At 42.0% G+C, this 22,940-nt stretch overlaps 1 protein-coding gene across 1 annotated transcript in view; it reads left to right on the forward strand.

Annotated features, from left to right (window-relative positions):
* The window catches only part of LOC141277099 (microtubule-associated tumor suppressor candidate 2-like), a 210,330-nt gene that overhangs the window by 21,793 nt on the left and 165,597 nt on the right, over positions 1 to 22,940 (forward strand). Inside the window, exon 3 of the mRNA XM_073795480.1 lies at positions 11,622 to 11,819. Coding sequence (XP_073651581.1) covers positions 11,622 to 11,819 — 198 coding nt within the window. The remainder of the gene's footprint in view (positions 1 to 11,621; positions 11,820 to 22,940) is intronic.

Here is a 22,940-nt window from a genome sequence, read left to right on the forward strand (position 1 = left end):
TTGTTTGTTGGAAGATTTTTAATTAATGGTTTCAGTTTCATTACTTGTGATAGGTCTGTTTATATTTTCTAATTCTTTTGGTTCAGTCTTGGAAAATTGTACCCTTGCAAGAATTTGTCCATTCTTCGTGGTTGTCCATTTTATTGGCATATAGTTGTTTGTAGTAGTCTCTCATAATCCTTTGTACTTCTGTGGTGTCAGTTGTGATTTCTTCTTGTTCATTTCTAATTTTATTGATTTGTGCCCTCTCCCTTTTTTTCTTGATGAGTCTGGCTAAGGGTTTAGCAATTTTGTTTATCTTCTCAAAGAACCAGCTTTTAGTTATTGTTTTCTTCATTTCTGTTAAATTTATTTCTGCTCTGATCTTTATGATTTCCTTCCTTCTACTGACGTTTGGTTTTCTTCGTTCTTCTTTCTGTAGTTGTTTTAAGTATAGGGTTAGATTGTTTATTTGAGACTTTTCTTGTTTCTTGAGGTGAGATTGAATTACTATAAACTTTCCTCTTAGAACTGCTTTTGCTGCATCCCATAGGTTTTACATTGTCGTGTTTTCGTTGTCATTTGTTTCTATGTATTTTGTCATTTCTTGTTTGATTTCTTCAGTGATCTCTTGGCTGTTTAGTAGTGTGCTGTTTAGCCTCCATGTATTTGTGTTTTTTTACAGTTTTTTCCTGTAATTGATTTCCAATCTCATAGCGTTGTGGTCAGAAAATATGCTTGATACGATTTCAGTTTTCTTAAATTTACCGAGGCTTGATTTGTGATCCAAGATATGGGCTATCCTGGAGAATGTTCCATGAGCACTTGAGAAGAAAGTGTATTCTGTTGTTTTTGGATGGAATGTCCTATAAATATCAATTAAGTCCATCTTGTTTAATGTGTCATTTAAAGCTTGTGTTTCCTGATTTATTTTCATTTTTGACGATCTGTCCATTGGTGAAAGTGGGGTGTTAAAAGTCCCCTACTATTATTGTGTTATTGTCGATTTCCCCTTTTGTGGCTGTTAGCATTTGCCTTATGTATTGAGGTGCTCCTCTGTTAGGTAAACAATATTTACATTTGTTATATATGCATCTTGGATTGATCCCTTGATCATTATGTAGTGTCCTTCTTTGTCTCTTATAATAGTCTTTATTTTAAAGTCTATTTTGTCTGATATGAGAATTGCTACTCCAGCTTTCTTTTGATTTCCATTTGCACGGAATATCTTTTTCCATCCCCTCACTTTCAGTCTGTATGTGTCCCTAGGTCTGAAGTGGGTCTCTTGACTGCATACGTACGGGTCTTGTTTTTGTATGCATTCAGCCAGTCTGTTTCTTTTGGTTGGAGCATTTAATCCACTTACATTTAAGGTAATTATCGATATGTATGTTCCTATTACCATTTTCTTAATTGTTTTGGGTTTGTTATTGTAGGTCTTTTCCTTCTCTTGTGTTTCTTGCCTAGAGAAGTTCCTTTACCATTTGTTGTAAAGCTGGTTTGGTGGTGCTGAATTATGTTAACTTTTGCTTGTCTGTAATGGTTTTAATTTCTCTGTTGAATCTGAATGAGATCCTTGCTGGCTAGAGTAATCTTGGTTGTAGGTTTTTCCCTTTCATCAGTTTAAATATGTCCTGTCACTCCCTTCTGGCTTGCAGAGTTTCTGCTGAAACATCAGCTGTTAACCTTATGGGGATTCCCTTGTATGTTATTTGTTGCTTTTCCATTGGTGCTTTCAGTATTTTTTCTTTGTATTTAATTTTTGATAGTTTGAGTACTATGTGTCTTGGCATGCTTCTTTTTGGTTTTATCCTGAATGGTACTCTCTGTGCTTCCTGGACTGGATTGACTATTTCCTTTCGCACCTTAGGGAAGTTTTCGACTATAATCTCTTCAAATATTTTCTCAGACCCTCTCGTTTTCTCTTCTTCTTCTGGGACCCCTATAATTCGCATGCTGGTGTGTTTAATGTTGTTCCAGAGGTCTCTGAGTCTGTCCTCAGTTCTTTTCATTCTTTGTTCTTTATTCTGCTCCCCAGCAGTTATTTCCACTATTTTATCTTCCAGCTCACTTATCCGTTCTTCTGCCTCCGTTATTCTGCTATTGATTCCTTTTAGAGTATTTTTAATTTTAGTAATTGTGCTGTTCATCACTGTTTGCTCTTTAGTTCCTCTAGATCCTTGTTAAATGTTTCTTGTGTTTTCCCCATTCTGTTTCCAAGAATTTGGATCATCTTTACTATCATTACTCTGAATCCTTTTTCAGGTAGGTTGCCTATTTCATCTTCATTTATTTGGTCTTGTAGGTTTTTACCTTGCTCCTTCATCTGTAACAAAGTGTTTTTTTGTTTCTTTTTTTTTTTTTTTAATGGGTGGTGCTGTATTCCTGTCTTACCGGTTGTTTGGTCTGAGACGTCCAGCAGTGGAGTTTGCAGGTAGTTGGATAGAGCTGGGTCTTGTTGCTGAGATGAGGACCTCCAGGAGGCCTCTGTCTGATTGATATTCCCTGGGGTCTGAGGTTCTCTGTTAGTCCAGCGGTTTGAACTCAGAGCTCCCACCACAGGAGCTCAGGTCCAACCTCTGGCCTGGGAACCAAGATCCCACAAGCTTTGTGGCGCATTAAAAAAAAAAGGAAGGAAGAGAGCTTCCCTGGTGGCGCAGTGGCTGAGAGTCTGCCTGCCGAGGCAGGGGACATGGGTTCGTGCCCCGGTGCGGGAAGATCCCACATGCCACAGAGTGGCTGGGCCCGTGAGCCATGGCTGCTGAGCCTGCACGTCCAGAGCCTGTGCTCCGCAACGGGAGAGGCCACAACAGTGAGAGGCCCGTGTACCACAAAAAAAAAAAAAAAAAAAAAAAAAAGAAGGAAGAAAGAAAAAAAGTAGCAGTATGATATGAAAGAATAAAAATCAAAATAAAATTAGAAAGATCAGGAAAAATAAAACTATTTGAAACAACTGCAACAAGGTAAAATAAAACCACAACAGAAAAAAGAAAAAAAAAAAAAGAGAGGGTGGGGAACAAGCCAAAAGGAGAGATCACTGGTCGCTGGGGTTTCCTCCCATCGCCTTAGGTGTCCATGGCCCCCCCCCCCCCCCGCCTGGTAGGTGCCCTCATTGTGAGGAGACGTGAATTCTGTGTCCTCCTAGTACACCATCTTGACTCCCCATTTACATTCTTAAAGTTTTTATCTTACTGCCTCAGATGTCAAGAATGTTGGACAATGATGGATGGACCTTTATCAATACACTATTGAACCATAAGGCACTGTAATCTGATTTTAGTTGATTGAGGTATTCTAGCATTACAAAGTCATTTTTAAAGGAGAATCAATACAAAAGGAAAAACGGTGAGAATAAATACAGCTTTTCATGTTTCCTCTAAATGTGAAGATTTGCATTCTTCAGAGGATTCGTCTGTCAAAAGAAAAACGGTATTACTTTGAAAGAGCAACACATCTTTTTAGCACTTAATAGCAGCAAAATCCCTTTTGTTGTTCACACAGGAATTTGTATCTTTTTTTGGGCAAAATCTTGACAGAATACAGAGCCTTGATAAAAATAAAAGAAGTGAGCCCACGTAAGCTCCTTTGCATGGGATTTGAATATTTGATCCTAGAGGTTTTTTGTTAAAATATTCATTAATTTTCAAAGTTATTTAATTTCCCCATTATGGTCATATTCATTTGGAAGGGTCTTTGATCTGCTGAACATTTCTTCCATCTGCCGGTTAGAAGGGGTTTTTGTGGAGGACTCACGACGACAGACCGAGTCCTCTGTCTGTCACAGGCCCTTTGGAAGTTGAAGATACTGATAGAGATTGGGAACGTCATCATTGCTCCAGCTCAGTGTAAGCCTGTTACTGAACTGAAGACAAGATTTATTCTTTTTAAAAAAAGTTTTGTTTTAATATAACAGCTGTATTGACACAATTCATATAGTAGATAGAATTCACCCTTTTAAAGGATACAGTTCAGTGGTTTTTAGTCTATTCACACAATTGTGCGACCGTCACCACTATCAGTTTGAGAACATTTTCACAGAAACCCTATGCCTGTTATCAGGCCCTCCCCGTTTCCTCAAACTCCAGCCCCTGGCAAGCACTAACCTACTTTCTGTCTCTATAGATTTGCCTATTCTGGACGTTTCATATAATTGAATCATACCATGTGCAGCCTTTTGTGTCTGGCTTCTTTCACTTGCCTTAATGTTTTCAGGGTTCATCCATGTTATAACGTGTATCGGTAGTTCCTTTCTTTTTGTAGCTGAAAAATATTGCAGTGTATTGACCTTCCACATCTTGTTTTTCCATTCATCAGTTGATGCACATTTGTATCGTTTCTACCTTGTGTCTCTTATGAATAATGCCAGTTTCTTTCTCTCTCTCTTTCCCCCTCCGCCCACCCCCAGTCTTTTTTTCCTTTATTGTTTTTACTGGGGGCGGGGTGTCTCTCTAATCTGCTTGTATTGATGACGTTCTTCCAGAGAGCTTCAGCTCAGCATCGTCTGGGGTGGGGCCTCCCGTGGCAGTGGTTGCTTTATAAGATTTCAGGACCCTGGGCTTCAGTAGGGTTTGAATTAACTCCTTTGCTGTCCCCAGAGATGCCGTGGGTGTTTTTCTGTATAACCCTGAGATCAGGATTTCTGACAGAGGTACAGGCGGCAGCAGAGACATTTCAGGGTCCTGCTGAGACATCTGCTCTTGGGAATGTAGACCTCAGCGCTCACATGATGGCTTTTGTTTTTGGTCTTGTTTTCCCCCTAATGACTGCTTTTTCATGAGTGACCACCCAGTGGGCCTGCATATAGGACAGGGTAGTCTTTCCCCTGAACCAAGGGTCAGTCACAACTCCATTCCAAGATGTACACATAGGTCCAGGCGAAGCTACGTGACCCAAGGCCCACTCCAATCCCATAATCCTGTTCCTAAAAGCCAATTGATTACTGACACTTCCACCTTAGATCGGGGAAGTCTGTGTAACGGAAGTTCTGTAGGACTCGTTAATGCAGCACAGAGCCCCACGGCTCAAAGCACCAGCTAACCAGCCAGCAGCAGCTTGAAGCGCGTGCTCGCTATTAGTCGGCAGAGCTAGTTAGTAAGCAAGGCGAGAAGAAAGACTCCCTGTGATGGTGGTCACTGTCTCAGTATCCTGATCACAGCACCTATTGTCGTGGCCACCCTGGAGAGGCAGTGATACCGACCAGGGTCCTTGGCCTTCCACAATCAGTAGAAATTGACTAGAGCCCAGGCAAGAAATTCAGGCAAGGCTTTATTGGGGCCCCTGCTGCAGCAGAGGGGAGCGAGAACAAACCACAGGTTCCCTTGCTCGCTCCCTGAAGAGGGGCTGGCTGGTTCCTTATATGGGGTGAGAGCAGGGGTGTGTCAGGCTGGAGGGGTGACTTAGGGGTTTTGCCCGTCCCTTTGGTGGTGTCGAGTGCAGGAGGGCATGCGCAGTCCCGTGCTTTTGCTCCCGACACCCTGTTTTTGCTCCCAGCTCTTCAGAAGTGGCAGTTGGGTTTTTTGGGTCTTTCTGTATCTTCTTGTCTATGATTTGCCCCAAGTGCACATGCACACAGTTATTTTTAGTCCCTTATCGTTTCTTTGTATTGTTACCTGAGGAATGTGTGTCCAGGTGCAAGCCCTGCAGCAAAGGGCCCCAGGTCCCAGCCTGTCTCAGTAGGAGGGACCCCCACCCCCAATTTGTTTTGGATGTCAAGACTGATGATGCCATACACAAAGCAAGAGGGTATGAGGAAGTTCATTACTCACATAATTGAGGTCTCTGGAGAGAGATCGGCAGGCCTCTCAAACATGCCTGGCATGGCTTGAGAGAGCCAGGAAAGGACACTGGCTCAGCTCTTTTTTACTGTTGTTAGAGGTTAGAGATGGGATGGGGCAGGGTTCAGTGGAAGTGGTAGGGGCCTGGGTAGTTTGAATCTCCTCCCAGTGGCAAAGGAGGGAGCACTGGGCTTAAGTTCTTTCCAGCTTTCTCAGACGTGGGACAGAGGGGCATGGGGAGCACAGAAGGGGGTGCAGCGTTTGAAAGTTGACAGCTGTGATCAATCAAACATTGAAAAAATAGAGTCTGACCCTTTATTACAGTTCCTGAGTATTTTATTCTTTTTGTTACTATAGTAAGTGAAATTTTCTTAACTTCATTTTTGGATTATTCATTGCAAGTGTATAGAAATACAATTGATTTTCATGTATTGAATCATGTATTAGTTCTAATAGTTTTAAAGTAGATTTTATAGGATTTTTTTTTAATATACAAGTTCGTGTCGTCTATAGCTAGAGAAAGTTTTCCTTTTGTTTCCCATCTGTGTGCCTTTTATTTTATTTTCTTGCCCAATTGCCTTGGCTAGAAACTTCCATAAAATGTTGAATAGAAGTGGTGAGAGCAGACATCCTTGTCTTGTTCCTGATTTGGGGGGGAAGCATTCAGTCTGTTTTCCTTGAGTATGATGTTAGCTGTGGGTTTTTCCTAGATACCCTTATTAGGTTGAGATTATTTTCATTTTTTCCTAGTTTGTTAGGTGTTTTATCATGAAGTGCTGTTGGAATTTGTCAAGTGATTTTTCTGCATCTATTGAGATAATTGTGTGGGGTTTTTTTTTATTCTATTAATGTAAGTACATTGACTGATTTCCATGTTAAACCAGTCTTTCATTTTGGGGATAAATCTCACTTGGTCATGGCATATAATCCTTTTTATAGGTGGCTGGTTTCAGTTTGCTGTATATATATATATATATATATATATATTTTTTTTTTTTTTTTTTTTTTTTTTTTTTTTTTGCCGTATGCGGGCCTCTCACTGTTGTGGCCTCTCCCGTTGCGGAGCACAGGCTCCGGACGCGCAGGCTCAGTGGCCATGACTCACAGGCCCAGCCGCTCTGCGGCATGTGGGATCTTCCTGGACCGGGGCACGAACCCGTGTCCCCTGCATCGGCAGGCGGACTCCCAACCACTGCGCCACCAGGGAAGCCCTGCTGTATATTTTGATGAGGATTTTGCATCTACAGTAGATATCAGTCTGTAGTTTTCTTTTCTCTTGATACTTTTGTCTGGTTTTGGTATCAAGGTAATATTGTCCTCACAGAATGAGTTTGGAAGTGTTCTCTTCACCCCTCCCCCCATTTTTGGATAACTTGTGAAGAATTGGTATAAATTTTTCTTTAAATGTCTGACATGATTCACTAGGGAAGACATTCGGGCCTGGACTTTTCTTTCTGGGAAGTTTTTGAATTATGAATTCCATCTTTTTGTTATAGGTGTATTTTCTATTTCTTCTTGAGTAAGTTTTCATAGTTTGTGTCTTTCTGGAACTTTTCAGTCTCACTAGATTATCTAATTTGTTGAGATATAGTTGTTCATTAATATTCCCTTATAATTATTTTTGTTTCTGAAGAATGAGCTGTGATGTCCCCTCTTCCATTCCTAATTTAAAGATTTGTCTTCCCTTTCTCTTGTTTAGTCTAGCTAGAGGTTTGTCAACTTTGTTGATCTTTGTAAGAACCAACTTTTGACTTCATTGATTCTCTCTATTGTTTTTCCATTCAGTTTCATTTATTTCCATTGTCTTATTTATTATATCCTGCTTTCTGGTTGGTTTAGGTTTAGTTTGCTCTTTTCTTTCTTCAGTGTCTTTAGGTGGAAGGTTGCTTTATTGATTTGACATCTTTCTCCTTTTTTAATGTAGGCATTTATAGATATAACTTTCCTTCTAAGTACTGCTTTAGTTGCTTCCCATAAGCAACGAAAATTTAAAAAAAAGGAATAAAAACCCCAGGAGATTAATATTGGAACAGTACTATTAACTAGACTACAGAACTTAGTCTGATTTCACTCATTTTTACAGGCACTCCTCTGTGTGTGTGTGTGTGTGTGTGTGTGTGTGTGTGTGTTTGTACATGTATATTTAGTTCTATGAAATTTTATCGTGTGTTTAGAGTTGTGTTAACACCACTTAAATCCATTAACATTTCACTTCTGGAGAGAATTAGAGCTTGTACTTAGAAACTAATTCAGTCCTGTGTAACCCAAGCATGGAAATAAATCATAGATAACCCTTGTAAGGCTAAAGTCAACTTGACTAGGCTGAACAGGCTTGATATCAGGCATCTACAGAGAAGGGGGTCTACAGAGCTGAGTCAACCATAGTCCTTTGAGAAGGGATAGGGAGTATCAGGGAATCACAGGTGACATGTTTAAGGAGACAGGGGCAGGATTCAAAAATGGGCAGAAATCCAGGGAGCAGGAATTTGCCGAATGTAGTTGATGGTAGTGCAACCCACAAGGATCTTAATATGTTGTCAAATGGAGGTGAATTTCTTATGGCTTTTCTTTCCAGTTGCTGTGCATAATGAATGTGAAAGGGTAGGACTAGCTCAGAGGAGCAGAGTTGTGATGGACAATTTTGATTTCAAATATACAGTACAGTCAATAGCAATGTGTTCCAAAACCAGGTACAAGAAAAATGGTGTCATTACTTTGTTACAGAGGCTCATCTCCTATATATTCAGACCTTGATGCTACTTGATTATGTCACCAGCACCTGTCTCTGCCAAGGTATTGCTGGGCCCTAATTCTGCTGTTAAAGGTCAGGGAGGGTAAGTTGGACAATGGTAGATTGGCAATGACCATAAACTGTCTCAGCAATGAAAGTACTGAATCTGTGTGTATTGCAGGGCTGAACGTTCGTTGGAACGTTAGATGAAAAAACAGAAACAAGCAAAAAACAGAAAAGAAACAGGAAAGGAATGCACTTGTATCATTTCAATCTTTTTAAATTTAATGATGCTTATTTTATAGCCTAATATTTAGTTTATCCTGGAGAAGGTTCTGTGTACACTTGAGAAGCATGTATATTCTGCTGCTGTTGGGTGGAGTGTTTTATACATGTCTGTAGGTCTCGTTGGTTTATAGTGTTTGTCTTCTGTTGCCTTGTTGATCTTCTGCTTAGTTGTTCCATCATTGAAAGTGGGGTATTAAAGTCTCCAAATATTATTTTGAATTGTTTATTTCTCCTGTCAATTCTGTAAGCTTTTGCTTTGTGTATTTTGGGACCCTGTTTTAGATGTATATATATTTACAGCTGCTGTATCTGCCTGATTTACTGACTTTGGATCATGATAAAATATCCCTCTTTATCTCTTTCTTGTTGTAAAATGTGTTTTTTCTGCCATCAGTATAGCCACTCCAGCTTTCTGCTGGTTGTTCTTTGCATGATATGTCTTTTCCCATCCTTCTGCTTTTAAACTAATTGTATGTTTGAATCTAAAATGTCTGTCCAGCAGACAGCATATGTTTCAGTCTTGTTTTTCATCCAGTCTGTCAGTCTCTGCCTTATGACTGGATTGGTTGGTACATTCACGTTTAATGTTACTGTTGATATAGTTGGATTTACATGCGCTATTTTGCTATTTGTTTTCTGTCTGCCTCATGTCTTTTTTGTTTCTCTACTCATTACTGCTTTCTCTTGCACTGAGTAAGTATTTTCCAAGGTAGCATTTTAATTCCTTTAGTGATTTTTTTCAGTATATTTTTTTGAGTTATCTTCTTACTGATTGCTCTAGGGCTTACCATATCATCTTAAATTATCAGAATCTACTTAATATTTACACTAATGTCAGTGGCATACAGAAATGTTACTCCTATTTAGCTCTATTCCATCTTTCTCCTTTTTACATCCATGTCTGTTACAAACCCAGTAATACATATTTTTAGTTATTACTTCATATAACTTTGTGTCTTTTAGAGAAGCAGAGAACAATAATTCTAAGGCATTGACATGACATTTACTTTCCGATACAAAGGGGCCAATATTACTCGTTAAACAGTGATTATTTCTTCTTTGTCCTAGTTGAACATTTTTTTCCAAGCGTTAGAACAGACCTGAGTTGGGAATATTCACAGCACCAGCTCCTGTCCCCTCTTCCCTTTGCACTCACCTGATTCCTCCCCTTCCTAGTCCTGACCTAGACGTCAGGAAACCACAGTTGTACAGATTCTGCCGTCACCTGGACATACGAGTGACCATGGCCTCACTCTCAGGGGAGCTGCTGCTAGAGGAAAGGGCACTGCAGGCCCAGCCTGGCATCTGTTGGTTCTTGATGTATTTCCACACATAGATGCTTTCTAATATGTAGACTCTTCACTGATTTTTTAGACCTTGAATTTTTTTTACAGATAGCCCATTTTAATTTTAATCTGCAACCTGGTGGAGCTTTCAGTAGATAATGAAGAGTTGCCTGACTGTAGTGTAAGCACAAGCACTCACAGTAGATGTGGCTGCAGTGAAAGTTGTTAAATGGCTCGACTAGGACAATTATACAGAATAGCAGGACGCTTGGCCCTTTTTCCTTTTAAATGTCATATTAAAGAGCATTTGTGGGCTTCCCTGGTGGCGCAGTGGTTAAGAATCCACCTGCCAATGCAGGGGACATGGGTTCGAGCCCTGGTCCACGAAGATCCCACATGCCGCAGAGCAACTAAGCCCGTGCGCCACAACTACTGAGCCCGCGCTCTACAGCCCGTGAGCCACAACTACTGAGCCCGTGCACCACAGCTAGTGAAACCCACGTGCCTAGAGCCCGTGTTCCGCAACAAGAGAAGCCACCGCAATGAGAAGCCCGCACACTGCAACGAAAAGTAGCCCCCGCTCGCCGCAACTAGAGAAGGCCTGCGTGCAGCAACGAAGACCCAACGCGGCCAAAAATAAATAAATAAAATAAATGAATTTATAAAAAACGAGCATTTGCGTGTTGATAATGTTCTGGTTCTATCTGATATTGAGAGAATTCTCATAGGGTTGGGACGATCGTCACAGTAGCTATGCATGGAGCCCAGCTCAGACACGGGAGTGCTGAGATCATGCACTTATAATAATGTTTTATTATTTCAAATTAGCTGGCTTTGCACGTATCTGGGAACTAATTTTGAAGTTTAGACTAACATAAAAACAGATAATGGAAAAAGGAGAGAATGAAACCTAGCCTCAGTTTAAGCACCTATCAAGTTCTGTGTTACAAGCAGTAGTACTTACACTAACACTTCCAGGCCAGTTTTATCAACCCTGTTCCTTCCACGGGAGGAAACTGTGGTTCTTAGTGTTAGGTCAAGTGCCTGAGATTACACAGTAGTAATTGGTAGAGACTAGATTTCAGCCAGCTACACAGTTTGTGCTCTTTCACCTCGTTCCTGCCACCACTAAATGATTCTTTGTATGTGTCTCCGTGACTTATTACATAGAGTTTATAATTGCTGATGTTTGGCCACAAGGGTTCTTCACTCATCATATGTCAGAAGCGAGGTGTATCTCAGCTTCACAATTCTAGGGTGACCTGCAACAGTATGTGTCCTCATTCCATTCAGCCCCCTAAGCACTTTATACCTTTCTTTATGGCCATATTGTAGGGTGAGTTGTCTGTTCTGGTCTCGTCTGCCTGCTGTCTCTCCTCCTCTTAGCACCTGGCCCGCAGTGAGGGCCCTTTCTCATAAAGACGCCTTTGTGAATGTGTTGAATCAGACGGTGCAAGAGTAATTGTGGTCTGTTTATGCTGGATCTGGGTTAATATTCACAATCTGTGTCTTCTCTATCTTGCTATCAACTGAGATTTTTTTTCTGGCTTGGGTTCATTTTAGCAGATTTAAAGAAACCTTCCGGTTCAAATGCTGCAAAATCCAACCTACCCAAATCTGGACTTCGTCCTCCTGGCTACTCGCGCCTCCCGGCAGCCAAGCTGGCGGCCTTTGGCTTCGTCCGGAGCTCCAGCGTGTCCTCGGTGTCCAGCACCCAGTCAGCGGACAGCGCCCAGCCCGAGCCCAGCCGGCTGGCCAACCGTAAGTGGGGTGGACGGGTGGGCGGGCTTGCATCCCAGACAGGCAGGACCAGCAGAGGGCGAATCAGCGTGTGGGTACAACAGGGTTGCATTTTCTTTGCGTTTAACTAAGAATTTGGGTTGACTACCTTAATCTACCATTGTTGGGACTTTAAAGATAATCTGCTGAAGAAAAATAAAAGCCTGTTTGGCACTACCATTTCCTAAGTTATGGGGAGTTAATGTGCCAGAAAAAGACATGAAATATTAGTGGGAAAATCATTTTAGTCACCTGTGATTACCTGTCATGCCTTCATATTGGTGGAGCTCTTGATTTCTAAAAGTTAATTAAACGATGTTAAAAATAGGGAAGCCCAGCGGAGCTTCTTCTAGTCTGTGCCCGGGAAGGTCCCTGTTAGCTGAGATGGTGTCACTCCAGGCCTGGTTCCTGACACTGGTGTTGTAAGCTGCATTTTAAAGTATGAATTAATAGCGTCCGAGCAGGTCATATCAGCTGCTGTCCCTAAAGACCCAAGGCTGCCCCATTTGGGCTGAGCCTTTGAGGACCAAACCCCATCTCAGCCTCATCGACTTCAAAGTCATTGTTACTGGATCTGAAGCCATGACACCTCAGATGTTGGGTAGTAAGAATTTGCCAGGGAAATCTAAGCAGTTTTCATGTGGAAAGCTGTTTTGAAGGGTTTATAGTAGTTGAATAAAGTTGGAATAAGAGATAGAGACAGAGTGAAAGATGGGAAGGGGGAAGGGGAAGAGGAAGAGAGATTGAGAATAAGATTGATTTTGTATTAGTTTTTTCAATTTCCTCTCTCCAAGCTTGTTTTTTCCCTATCCTTTCTCGGCTTTATAGAGCTCATGGGTGGAACATTTGTACCTCTGTAGTTCTAAATTTTAGTCTACCTGGTTATTCCTAAAAGTAATGCATCTCGACGTGTTTGTAAGCATTTCTGAGAGGTTCTTGGTTCACTTGATTTCCTGAAGGTGCTGTGTCTCAGACCTACTTCCATATGGGGATCATTTTAGAAACCCCACTGGAATTAGAGATTGCATCATGGCACAGTGCCAGTCTCAAATTTGCAAACGCGTAACTCTTAATTTTTCGATATGTGTGTGCGTGTTAACAGTCTGAAGGTTTTGAAATAGAGGAGTGACGATTTGTTGTCATTTTTAGGAGTGAAATTCCCAGCGGCATGTTTCTGTTTTAGATGGAGCATGAATGATAAAAAAATCTCATGGTATGTATCTTTCCAAGGAAGGAGTTAAGATTCTGATTTCTTAAAAAAAATGAACCTCAAGGTGACCTGAGGCATGTCCCCATGGCAGCCACTTTTTCAAAAGGAGAGCTGACAGGTGTGGACGGAATAATTCCAGGTGTGCTTAGGGCATTTCTTCTCACCTGTGCTTCAAAGCATACTAGCTAGGGACTCCCTGAGCAGCCGAGATGAGAGCTGTTATGTGCCAGAGAAAGTAACTCCTGGTTTAAAGATTTCATAGGAAAAGAAATATTTACTCTATTCAGAACTGTTTTCTGTTTCTAGAATTGATCTGTAATTATTTGCCACCTAACTATATATAAAATTTGTCCTTCACCAGTAAATCACAGAAAAACTTCGCCCATGTTTGAATCGATGTCTTAGTACCATTAACCATTATGCTTATGCTTGTTACCAGACTTAAGGTCAAGAAAACTCCTGTTCCTGTTCTTTAGCAAATAAATGATGCTTTGATGACAAGGATTAAGTAAAAGACGAAGCTCTTGCAAGAGCTGAAAGTTCTTAGACAAATCCTAGGAGCAAATGTTGCCAGTTTAGCTCATGGAAACAGCTAACATGATGTCAGAGTTGGTTCCTTTTTTGTTCCTTGTCTTTCTTTAGACACTACTTAGGGTTCATTTTAGGAATATTACTATAAAAAGGGATTGCACCACAGTAAGTAGATGCCTCAAAATCTGAAACATGATTACAATGAGGAACTATTTGCAAATGTGCGACTCATGATTTTAGACACTCACGTGCCTATAAACAGTCTGACAGCGTCCACGTGACTGAATGCTGTGTGGGGGACACTTTTAAGTGATTCATTGTGAACCTACTAGTGTTTTGTGGGCCACCTTGGCTTAGCTGTGACTTTTCTGTGCTGTTTTCCTGGGTCCAGATGGGCAAGTGACGCTGTAGAGGGGGGCCTGGGAGCCCCCTGAGTGCGGGTCTCAGCTGTTCCATTTGGAGTCTACCCTCCACCCCGGGCTCAGGCTCTGCACCGTTCATTCAACCCCGCTGGGCAAGCGCTTCCCAAGGCGAGTGCCCTGCTGTGTTTTCTGACCTTTTCCACGAGGCTTTGGCAAATGGGGCCGACACAGGGAAAGGAATCGTCTGTAGGTCCTTAGAACCTGAGGGTATTTTAGCATCCTGTCCACCCCTGCATTTTATAGCTGAGCGAACTGAGATCAGAATGACCTGCTCCCATCCTGGGAGCAGGAGGGAGTATTCCTCTTCCTCTGTTTAGTTCTCAAAGCTGCCATGTACGGTAAAGACATGTACGGTGAAGTCATTTCTTTCTATTAGTGAAGCAAATCTTAGAGTTGAGTTGCCTTGAGGGGCCCTTCAGGCCCAACCCACCTGTCCCTGCCCCACCCCTTCCCAGGTGTGTACTCACTTCAGGTGATGGGGAACCTTCCATCATGTGAAGAAGCCAGCTGTTTGGTGAGCAGCTCGCATGGTGAGGCCGTGCTCCTTGTGGGTTCAGGCTGCCTCCCTGAAATTTCTTGCTAGCGGCTCAGTTTCTCTGGATTAACACGCAACCTTTATCCTCATTGTGCTGCAGGACATCACCCTCCCTTCACTCCTGTACAGGTTCATCACGTAGAGGTTATGAGGTTGGCCCATTTCGAACCTCAAATAAAATTTCAAATGACATTACGTCGTGACCCACAGCTTTTTTAAGATTGAAAGTGAACAGGAAAAAAGTAATTCTCTACCTTAAAACTTAAATTTAAGCTTAAAATCACAGTATTTGAGCAGGTCTGACCTAATATGTAGCTCATCATTTTAAAAATTCTCCAATATGCTTCAGGCAATAGAAATTTGGAGAAAAACAATTACAGTGTAATTTAGTGTTGGTAACAAACTATAGCCCAAAGTATACCTAGTTGTCAAATTAACCAGCAGTTAGGCTTATAGACTTGATTTTTCTGGTGGGTAAGGAGGTATAATTTAAAGTTAAAACCTTTGGGAGAGTGTGTGTGTGGGAAGGGAAATAGGAAGACTTAGGGTTTCATGAATTAATCATTAGTGAAAATAGATCATATCACACAAGGATAGAATAATTTATGTGGAGGATCATCTCTCATTGTGGACTCTGAATAACACCTAACCTATTGGTGCTCAAGAAACAGAAAATATCTATCAGAAAAGAACATGAAGAAGGTGGCCTTTGCAGCTGTCCTTTCCAGTTTCTCCTCCTCTTTTTCTCTCTGCAATATTCTCATGTTTTCTTTGTGCGGTGAACTGAGACCAGAAATCATGAGACAAAGAACTTTAAAGGAGAAATAAAAAAGAAATCTGAAGGATTTTCTGTTGTTTCTTGTTCTGGTGCAGGAAAGTAGTAGAATGTTTAGAGATGTAGGGATAGAGCTGGATGTGGACAGAGAGACTGACATCGGTATAAATAATCATGTTGCATGGATATATGTGCCGACAGCCTTCTAAATGAGTTGGGGTGGAGGCTTCATTTCTGTTTAGGGTGATCAGGGAGTTTCTCAGAGGGGGTTGTGAGCTGGGCAGTATTTGGGGAGGTAGAGGTGGGCTCTACCTAGGAGATCCTTTGGGAGGAGCTGTTGGTACATCCAGAAAACCTCCGGAAGCCAAGGGGTTGCCATTTCTGATGCAGCTTTGCTGGTTCATCATGGTGGGGTCTGTCTCCTTGGTGCTGAAGTCCAGTGTCTGAGGTCCCCAGGGTCTGTCCTCAGACTGCCTCTATCCCAATGCTGCCATCTTCCCCTTGGTCCTCTTTTCCACAGTTTCAGCTCTTAGCACTTCGGACACAGTACCAAATCCCTATCTCCAGCCCCAACTTCTCTCCAGAACTTCTCATCTACATTTCAAATGACCTGTCAGATATCTCCAGCTGGGTGACTCAAGTCACCTCAAACTAAACGTTTCCCTCAAAATGAATCTTCCGTTATCTTTTCCAAAGTGACGCCGCCTCTCAGAGTTGCTCTATGATGTAATGACATCTATGATCTCCTGTCTACAGAGGCTGGAAATTTTAAAATCAGCCGTTACCGCTCACCATTTTCTTTTTCTTTTTTGCCTTCCTTTGTATTCAGTGATCAAATCTGATCAGTTCTTTCTTACATTTACTCTATCCTCTTTCTTTTCTCCTCCTCATCTTTGTTTAAATCTATGTCACCTGAACTATTCCCAGTACATCCTCACTCTCTAATCCACAGGCACATGGTCCTATAGACAATTTTCTTTTGAGCCTGTTGGGAATGCTCCATGTGTCCCTGTACTCACTTCCACTGCTTTCCAGAAGTTACAGGACCTCCATGACTTGCTTCTCACCTTTCCCTCACCCAGTCCCCTGACATACACCCTCAACCAGGCAACGAGAGCTGTTCCCATTTTTCTCTGAGGGCTTTGTGCTTTTCTGCCTTTGGGTCTTGTTTTAAACTATTCATTTCTAGAATGCTCTCCCCTCCCACAGATCTCTCTGTGGATTCAGTCATTTTCAGTGTGATTCAAATACCATTTCCTCTAAGAAGCCTTCCTTCATCTGTGAACCTGAAGTGGTCCTTCCTCCTAGGAACTCCTACTGCCTCTTGCTTGTATCACTTTTGTGGCTTATCACGTACCATCTTGGTATAGTTATTTGTTTTTATGTCCTGTCTCCCCTGTGGACTGTCAGCTCTTTGAGGATACAGGGTATGTCTCTTAATAATTTTAGTATACCTCACACTACCTAGCATGGACTTTCCACTAGTAGAATTTCAAGAGAAATTCTCTCCCAGTGGAAAGATTTTCTCATATGTGAGGGTATAGAACAAGAGAGACTTTACTTTTTTTTTTTTTTTGCGGCACGCGGGCCTCTCACTGTTGTGGCCTCTCCCGTTGCGGAGCACAGGCTCCGGACGCGCAGGCCCAGCGGCCATGGCTCACGGGCCTAGCCGCTCCGCGGCATGTGGGATCCTCCCGGACCGGGGCACGAACCCGTGTCCCCTGCATCGGCAGGTGGACTCTCAACCACTGCGCCACCAGGGAAGCCCAAGAGAGACCTTTGAGAGAGGAACTTGGGCAACTTTCAGAAGTATTTTGTACCAGGAACACATTTTCAGTCTATTAGGACTTTCATATGTCTTGATAGTTGAAGTTCCATCACTGTGGTTCTCACACTTTTCTAAATTACCTCAATTATCTCTAAAATGTTGCTTCCATTGACTGTGGTGTACCCATAGATAATTTATACAACTCAAAGCATGGAAAAGTTAATAGGTTATTTGTAGTATAATTATATTCAGAGCTAAATCGTTATGTGGACTGACCTACTAGTCTCACAGATGTCTAAGACCTTATATATCTCCTTGCATGTAATTAGCCATTTTAAAAGAATTAGGCTAAAACCCAACTGTTGAGGCTTTTCATGAGAGAATTGCAAAGTTTCCAATTAGACATCTCAATTTAGAGAGACTGGATATTCTCATTAAATTCTAGAGCTATAGTTGTTATTTTCATACTTAAAATAAACAGGTAGGTGGTCTTTTAATTATTGAATAAAATTTGGGTTCTGGAGATAATGATCTGAAGTGGAAATCACTAACCATTTTGGAAGTTAGTCAGTGAAAGTAAAGGTTAATATGAAAGCTTTTTGCATGTTCATTTCAGCGTTTATGCTTATGAACACTATAGAATTCTTCTACATACATGACATGTTTGATTTTCTGTAACTGACATGCATTCTAAATAAGATAAGAGGGCTTCCCGGGTGGTGCAGTGGTTAGGAATCCACCTGCCAATGCAGGAGACACGGGTTCCGGCCCTGGTCCAGCAGGATCGCACATGCCGGGGAGCAACTAAGCCCGTGCGCCACAACTACTGAAGCCTGTGTGCCTAGAGCCTGTGCTCCGCAACAAGAGAAGCCACAGCAAAGAGAAGCCCGCGCACCGCAGTGAAGAGTAGCCCCCACGTGCAGCAATGAAGACCCAATGCAGCCAAAAATAAATAAATAAAAATAAATAAATGAGAGTCGACAAGAAGCATTATTAATAACTCCTACCGAAACAGCCATCAACCTGTCTCATGTTCCATTGGCGAAGAGGGAGTCATTTTTTATTCATGGAAAAAGGAGCTGAATGGGACCTGTGAGGTTAAATTTCAGAGAAGCTATTGCCTATTTGAGATTGAGCCTTATTGATGTCCTTGTACATTCCTTTTCAAAACACTCGGACACTGATCACGTCTACCCAGAGATAAGGTTAGAGCGTAAATGTGTTTTGTTTTGTTTCAAAGAAAACTGACCATTAAACGGTTCAAAGTAAGATAAACTGGAATTGGGATGATAATAGTTTTGTATGTAGTAAACGTAATGTCTAATTGAACTGCCTCATTTGGGGGGCTTGTGTTGTTTTGTGAAGATCGGGTTGTCTACTTGCCCTTCCCCAGTCCTGAAGTCTTGCAGCATCTGTTATGGGGTGAGCATGGAACTCAGTGCTGGGGCCAGGACACCCTGTGTAGTTAGTGTCTGGTGGGGAGATGGGGTATCCAAGTGCATCCTGCAGGGAGCTGTGAGGGGGCTGTGGCTGGAGATGGCACAGCGTTGGGGAGGGGTAAGGGGAGGAGGAACCCGAAGGACGGAGCACCTGCCCGTCCTGACCCCACGCCCCTCAAGTCCCCTTGGGCTGTCTCAGCCCTACTGCGTTGTATCTTCAGATCTAATTATTCCACTCTGCTTCTAGGTAATGACAGATGGTCTGGATTTGCTGTAAAATAATCCAGCAAAGAAAAGAACAAAAGAAACCTGGAGGGGGGGGCAGTATAGATAAGGAAAGTTAGACAAAAGTTTGATAATCCTTGAAGCTGGATGATGGAACTCTGAGGGTTCATTGCACTATTTACTTCCCGGTTTGGGGTTTTTTTTTTTTTTTTTTTTTTTTTTTTGGTATGTTTGAAAATTTCTATTTTTATTTAACCTTCCGTGGAAGAAGGTTAAAATCCCATCTTCTCTCTGTATTGGTTTTGGTTTTCCTTTCTTAAGAGTCAGTATATTCTTGTCCTGCCCCTAGGTTCTCCAGAACCCTTTTTTTTTTTTTTTTTTTTTTTTACATTCCAAGCATAGCACAGGGAGATCAGCACCGAACCTAGAGGGGTGGAATAGGGAGGGTGGGAGAGAGATACAAGAGGGAGGAGATATGGGGATATATGTATATGTATAGCTGATTGACTTTGTTGTAAAGCAGAAACGAACACGCCCTTGTAAAGCAATTACACGCCAATAAAGATGTTACAAAATATAAATAAATAAAATAAAGTGACATCCTTAAAAATAAAAGGAGTCAGTATAGCATAGTGGTGAAGAATGTGGTCTCTGCAAGTGCACTGCTGGGTTTGCATCCTGCCTCTGCCACTAGCTAGTTCTGTGACTTTGGGCAAGTTACTTACTCTCTCTGTGCCTCTACTTTCTCATTGTAAAATAATAATAATATTACTACTAATAAATAATGTCAAAAGCCACTGTAGGATTGATGAGAACATTAAATGGAATTAATGTATGCAAACAGGGCCTTGCACAATAATAATAATAATGTTCCAGTGGCTGTTTCCATCCGTTTCCCACATGCAGAAAGTTCTCTGTTGGGAGGGATTTAAAAGCTCAGATGGAAAAACTCCGTGGTGGATTAACCATGTCTGGTGTGGGTTGAAGAAACTGGTATTGATAACATCTAGGTCAGGGAGTCGACGTTCACTCCATTTCACAGTTGTTATCCTCAACTCTCTCATGTACGGTGAATGCCTTTCTGAGCGTTAAACTAAAACATGCGTCATTCATGAAACCGTAAGGTGGCAGTTCTAGGAGTTCATCTCTTGATTTTCATGGGCGTCTCTTACTTTTGGGCTACAAGCTTCTGGTTGTTTGGCTATTTATAAAACATAGGCAGGGAAAGTCATGTTTTTATCTCTTTATCTAAAAGGGCTCTGCCGTGCCCTTAGCATGTTATCATTTAAGAGAGTACATTCGGTTGGGCTCCCTTTAAATGAAATGTATTTATGCAAGGTGACTAATACATAGCACATGAATCTAAGCTGATGGCTTTTAAAACCTCTGCTCAGAATAGAAACTGAGAGTTGGATCTGATTTTTATTTCTGTGCCTGTAATGTCTGCAGGAAACAAATGGGAACATTTGATTTTGCAGCGTGAAAAGGGCTTCACACAGCTTCTCATTTTGCTAGAGTCTAATTTCCATTGTACTAGGGTTTTACTCTGTTGGCTATCTCAACCCGATTTGGGTGTGTGGGGAAAAGAGAATAGTGAGAACAAAACCCAAAATAAGCTCCTGATTTTCTCTGGAAATGAGGAAGTCAAACACATGCCACTGGTGGATTTAAATACCTATTTCCCTGGTATCTGTAATTAGGTAAAGTATTCTTTGTAAGGAAAAAAACAGAATCATTTTCACCGAATCTCGCTGTTAATTTTCCCAGTGATTCCCACACATTCAACTCCTTCTTTTTTCCCTTTCTTTGCTTCCTTCACACACTCACATCAGAATGAGTTCTTCTGGGTGTTATTCGGTGTTGCCTGTAAGTGAAAATATTTTCTTTATTGCTTAAGTAACACCTAGTTTATCCATTTTGAATCAGATATGTGAGCAAAACTGTTAGAAGTCACATAGCCCTTCAAAAGGTTAATAGTGCCGTGTTCTTGCATGTTTTAGCATATTCAAGGTATTTTATGAAGAAAGGATGCTTTGAACTATGAACTGAGATAAGAAATATGCCACACTTGCATGCATAATATGTAATAAAATCAGCATTTATGGTAATAGAATAATCTTTGGGAAAGTCAGTTAACCTCAGTGGACTCAGATTTTTATTATAAAAGTTGGAAGGTATCGAATTAAATGAATTGACCACTTTTGGCTCTCAGAGCTGGGACCTTGTGGCTGAATTCTATCAATGTGTGGAATCATTTATGGTTCTTCAGTGGTGAATGATCAGAATCGTATTTGAGAAACATTAATATGGTAAAACGTAAGTTAATTCGTTTGGAGAAGAGAGACAGAGAGTGAGAGGTCTCAGTTCTGCCAAAATTAGGGATTCTTCCCGTCTTGGCCTGACCTTATTTTGTTATTCTTCTCCTGTCATATGAGATGGACCTTTCAGGACACTAACAGACAGAGAACAGCTCACAAGTTTTACTGCCCTGATTTTTTCCTATAAAATATAGAAAGTCACACCTTAGAAGTCACCTTGCTCCGGCCCTTTGCCTAACGCTGAGCATCTTGGATTATTAGTCCAGCATCAGAACAGAGACAGGGAGGTGCATGACTTCCAGACTCATACTGACTTCTCCTGGGAACTTGACCAACAGTACGTGCTTTCTTACATTGCTGTAATACGCACAGTCTATCATCTGGGAAGGTTCCTAGAGATCCTTGCAGGGTCTTCCTTAAGGCAGCAGATGGGGCAGCACAGATCAGTAATTCCTTTTGCTTTTGATGAGAAAGAAAATCAATTAATGGTGATGTCAGAGGGTTCTTTGGCTCCCATAACAGGCAGCGACTGGGAGGCAAGGGTTGGTGGGAGCCTGAAGTAGGTGTCAGCAGTGGGCACGGAAAGAAAGGACCAGATGGAAAAGTGTCAGAACCGAGAGGGCAAGAGCGCCTGAGAGGGTGGGGTGACAGGAAGGGTGAGGGGGCCACTCACAGAACTGGGGAAGCACACTCAGGCGTAGGTAAACGTGAGCCCACCTCCCTCAAGCCCACCCCCACACCTGGCTGGCTGACCCCAGTGTCGCTACGTGGGGGGCTGCATGGGGTTCAGTTCAGAGATCTGCTTGTCAAGCAGGTCAGGACTTCGTGAAGACGATGGGGGTACGTGAGAATAATTAAACCCACGTGGTAGAATTAGATACACTTACTGTGTATTATTTTTACTCTAAATATATGCAGTCAGTTTAGATTGTAAGTGGTAGGTTCTGATCTAAAGGTCTAGTTCTTCCTCCCTAAGGAACTGGTGAGAACCTTCTCCCAGTACAGCTAAGATGCTGCGATGTCACTTTCGTAGAACAGGCCTTAGTCTCTGGTTCCATTTATGTGCTAATTTCAAGTTGACCCCAAAGGAAGAGTTTTGTCAGTCTTGGTAAGGAGGGTTACTTCTTCCCATAAGTTCCGGAAAATTCCCTCAGTCCACTTTCTTTTCCACATGAGAGCACTTCCTCACTGTGCCCGTGATGTTTTCCCTAATTTGAGTGCTTTGTTCTTTTTTTAATTCTTATCAGAGTATAGTTGATTTACAACGTTGTATTAGTTTCAGGTGCACAGCAGAGTGAATCAGCTATGCATATACATATGTATAGATTCTCTTCCCATATAGGTCATTACAGAGTATTGAGTAGAGTTCCCTGTGCTATGTAGTAGGTTCTTATTAGTTATCTTTTTTATATATAGTAGTGTGTATACGTCAATCCCAGTCTCCCAGTTTATCCCTCCCCGCTTCCGCCCTGGTAACCATGTTAGTTTTGTACATCTGTGTGGAGTGCTTTGTCCTTTTTCTGTGTATTGGGGTTGCTGAGGGCAAAGAATGAGATACTTCACAACGCTTTTTCTTAGGTAACGTCTTAACCTGGGTCGTGGATTTCTCCAGCAGAAACGCGGATGCTGTACACACAGATTTTGCATCTCCCTGCCTGCTGCCCTGGGAGGGACTTGGGTTGAGCACACGCAGCCCTGGCCTGAGCAGGCAAGGGCCGTCATTGTTGCCACTGGTGTGGCAGCGGAGGGCCACCTGCAGCTCTCAGAGCCGCAGGAGGGTTGCCCTGCTCTCTTCCACCTCTGCTGGTCCCTCTGCCACACCCTCTCGTCAGCCTTTAGGGTTGGCTCCTAAATTGTGACAGCAGCAACGCAGGGATCCT

Source organism: Tursiops truncatus, chromosome 18 (assembly GCF_011762595.2).
Source record: "Tursiops truncatus isolate mTurTru1 chromosome 18, mTurTru1.mat.Y, whole genome shotgun sequence".
Lineage (NCBI taxonomy): Eukaryota > Metazoa > Chordata > Mammalia > Artiodactyla > Delphinidae > Tursiops > Tursiops truncatus.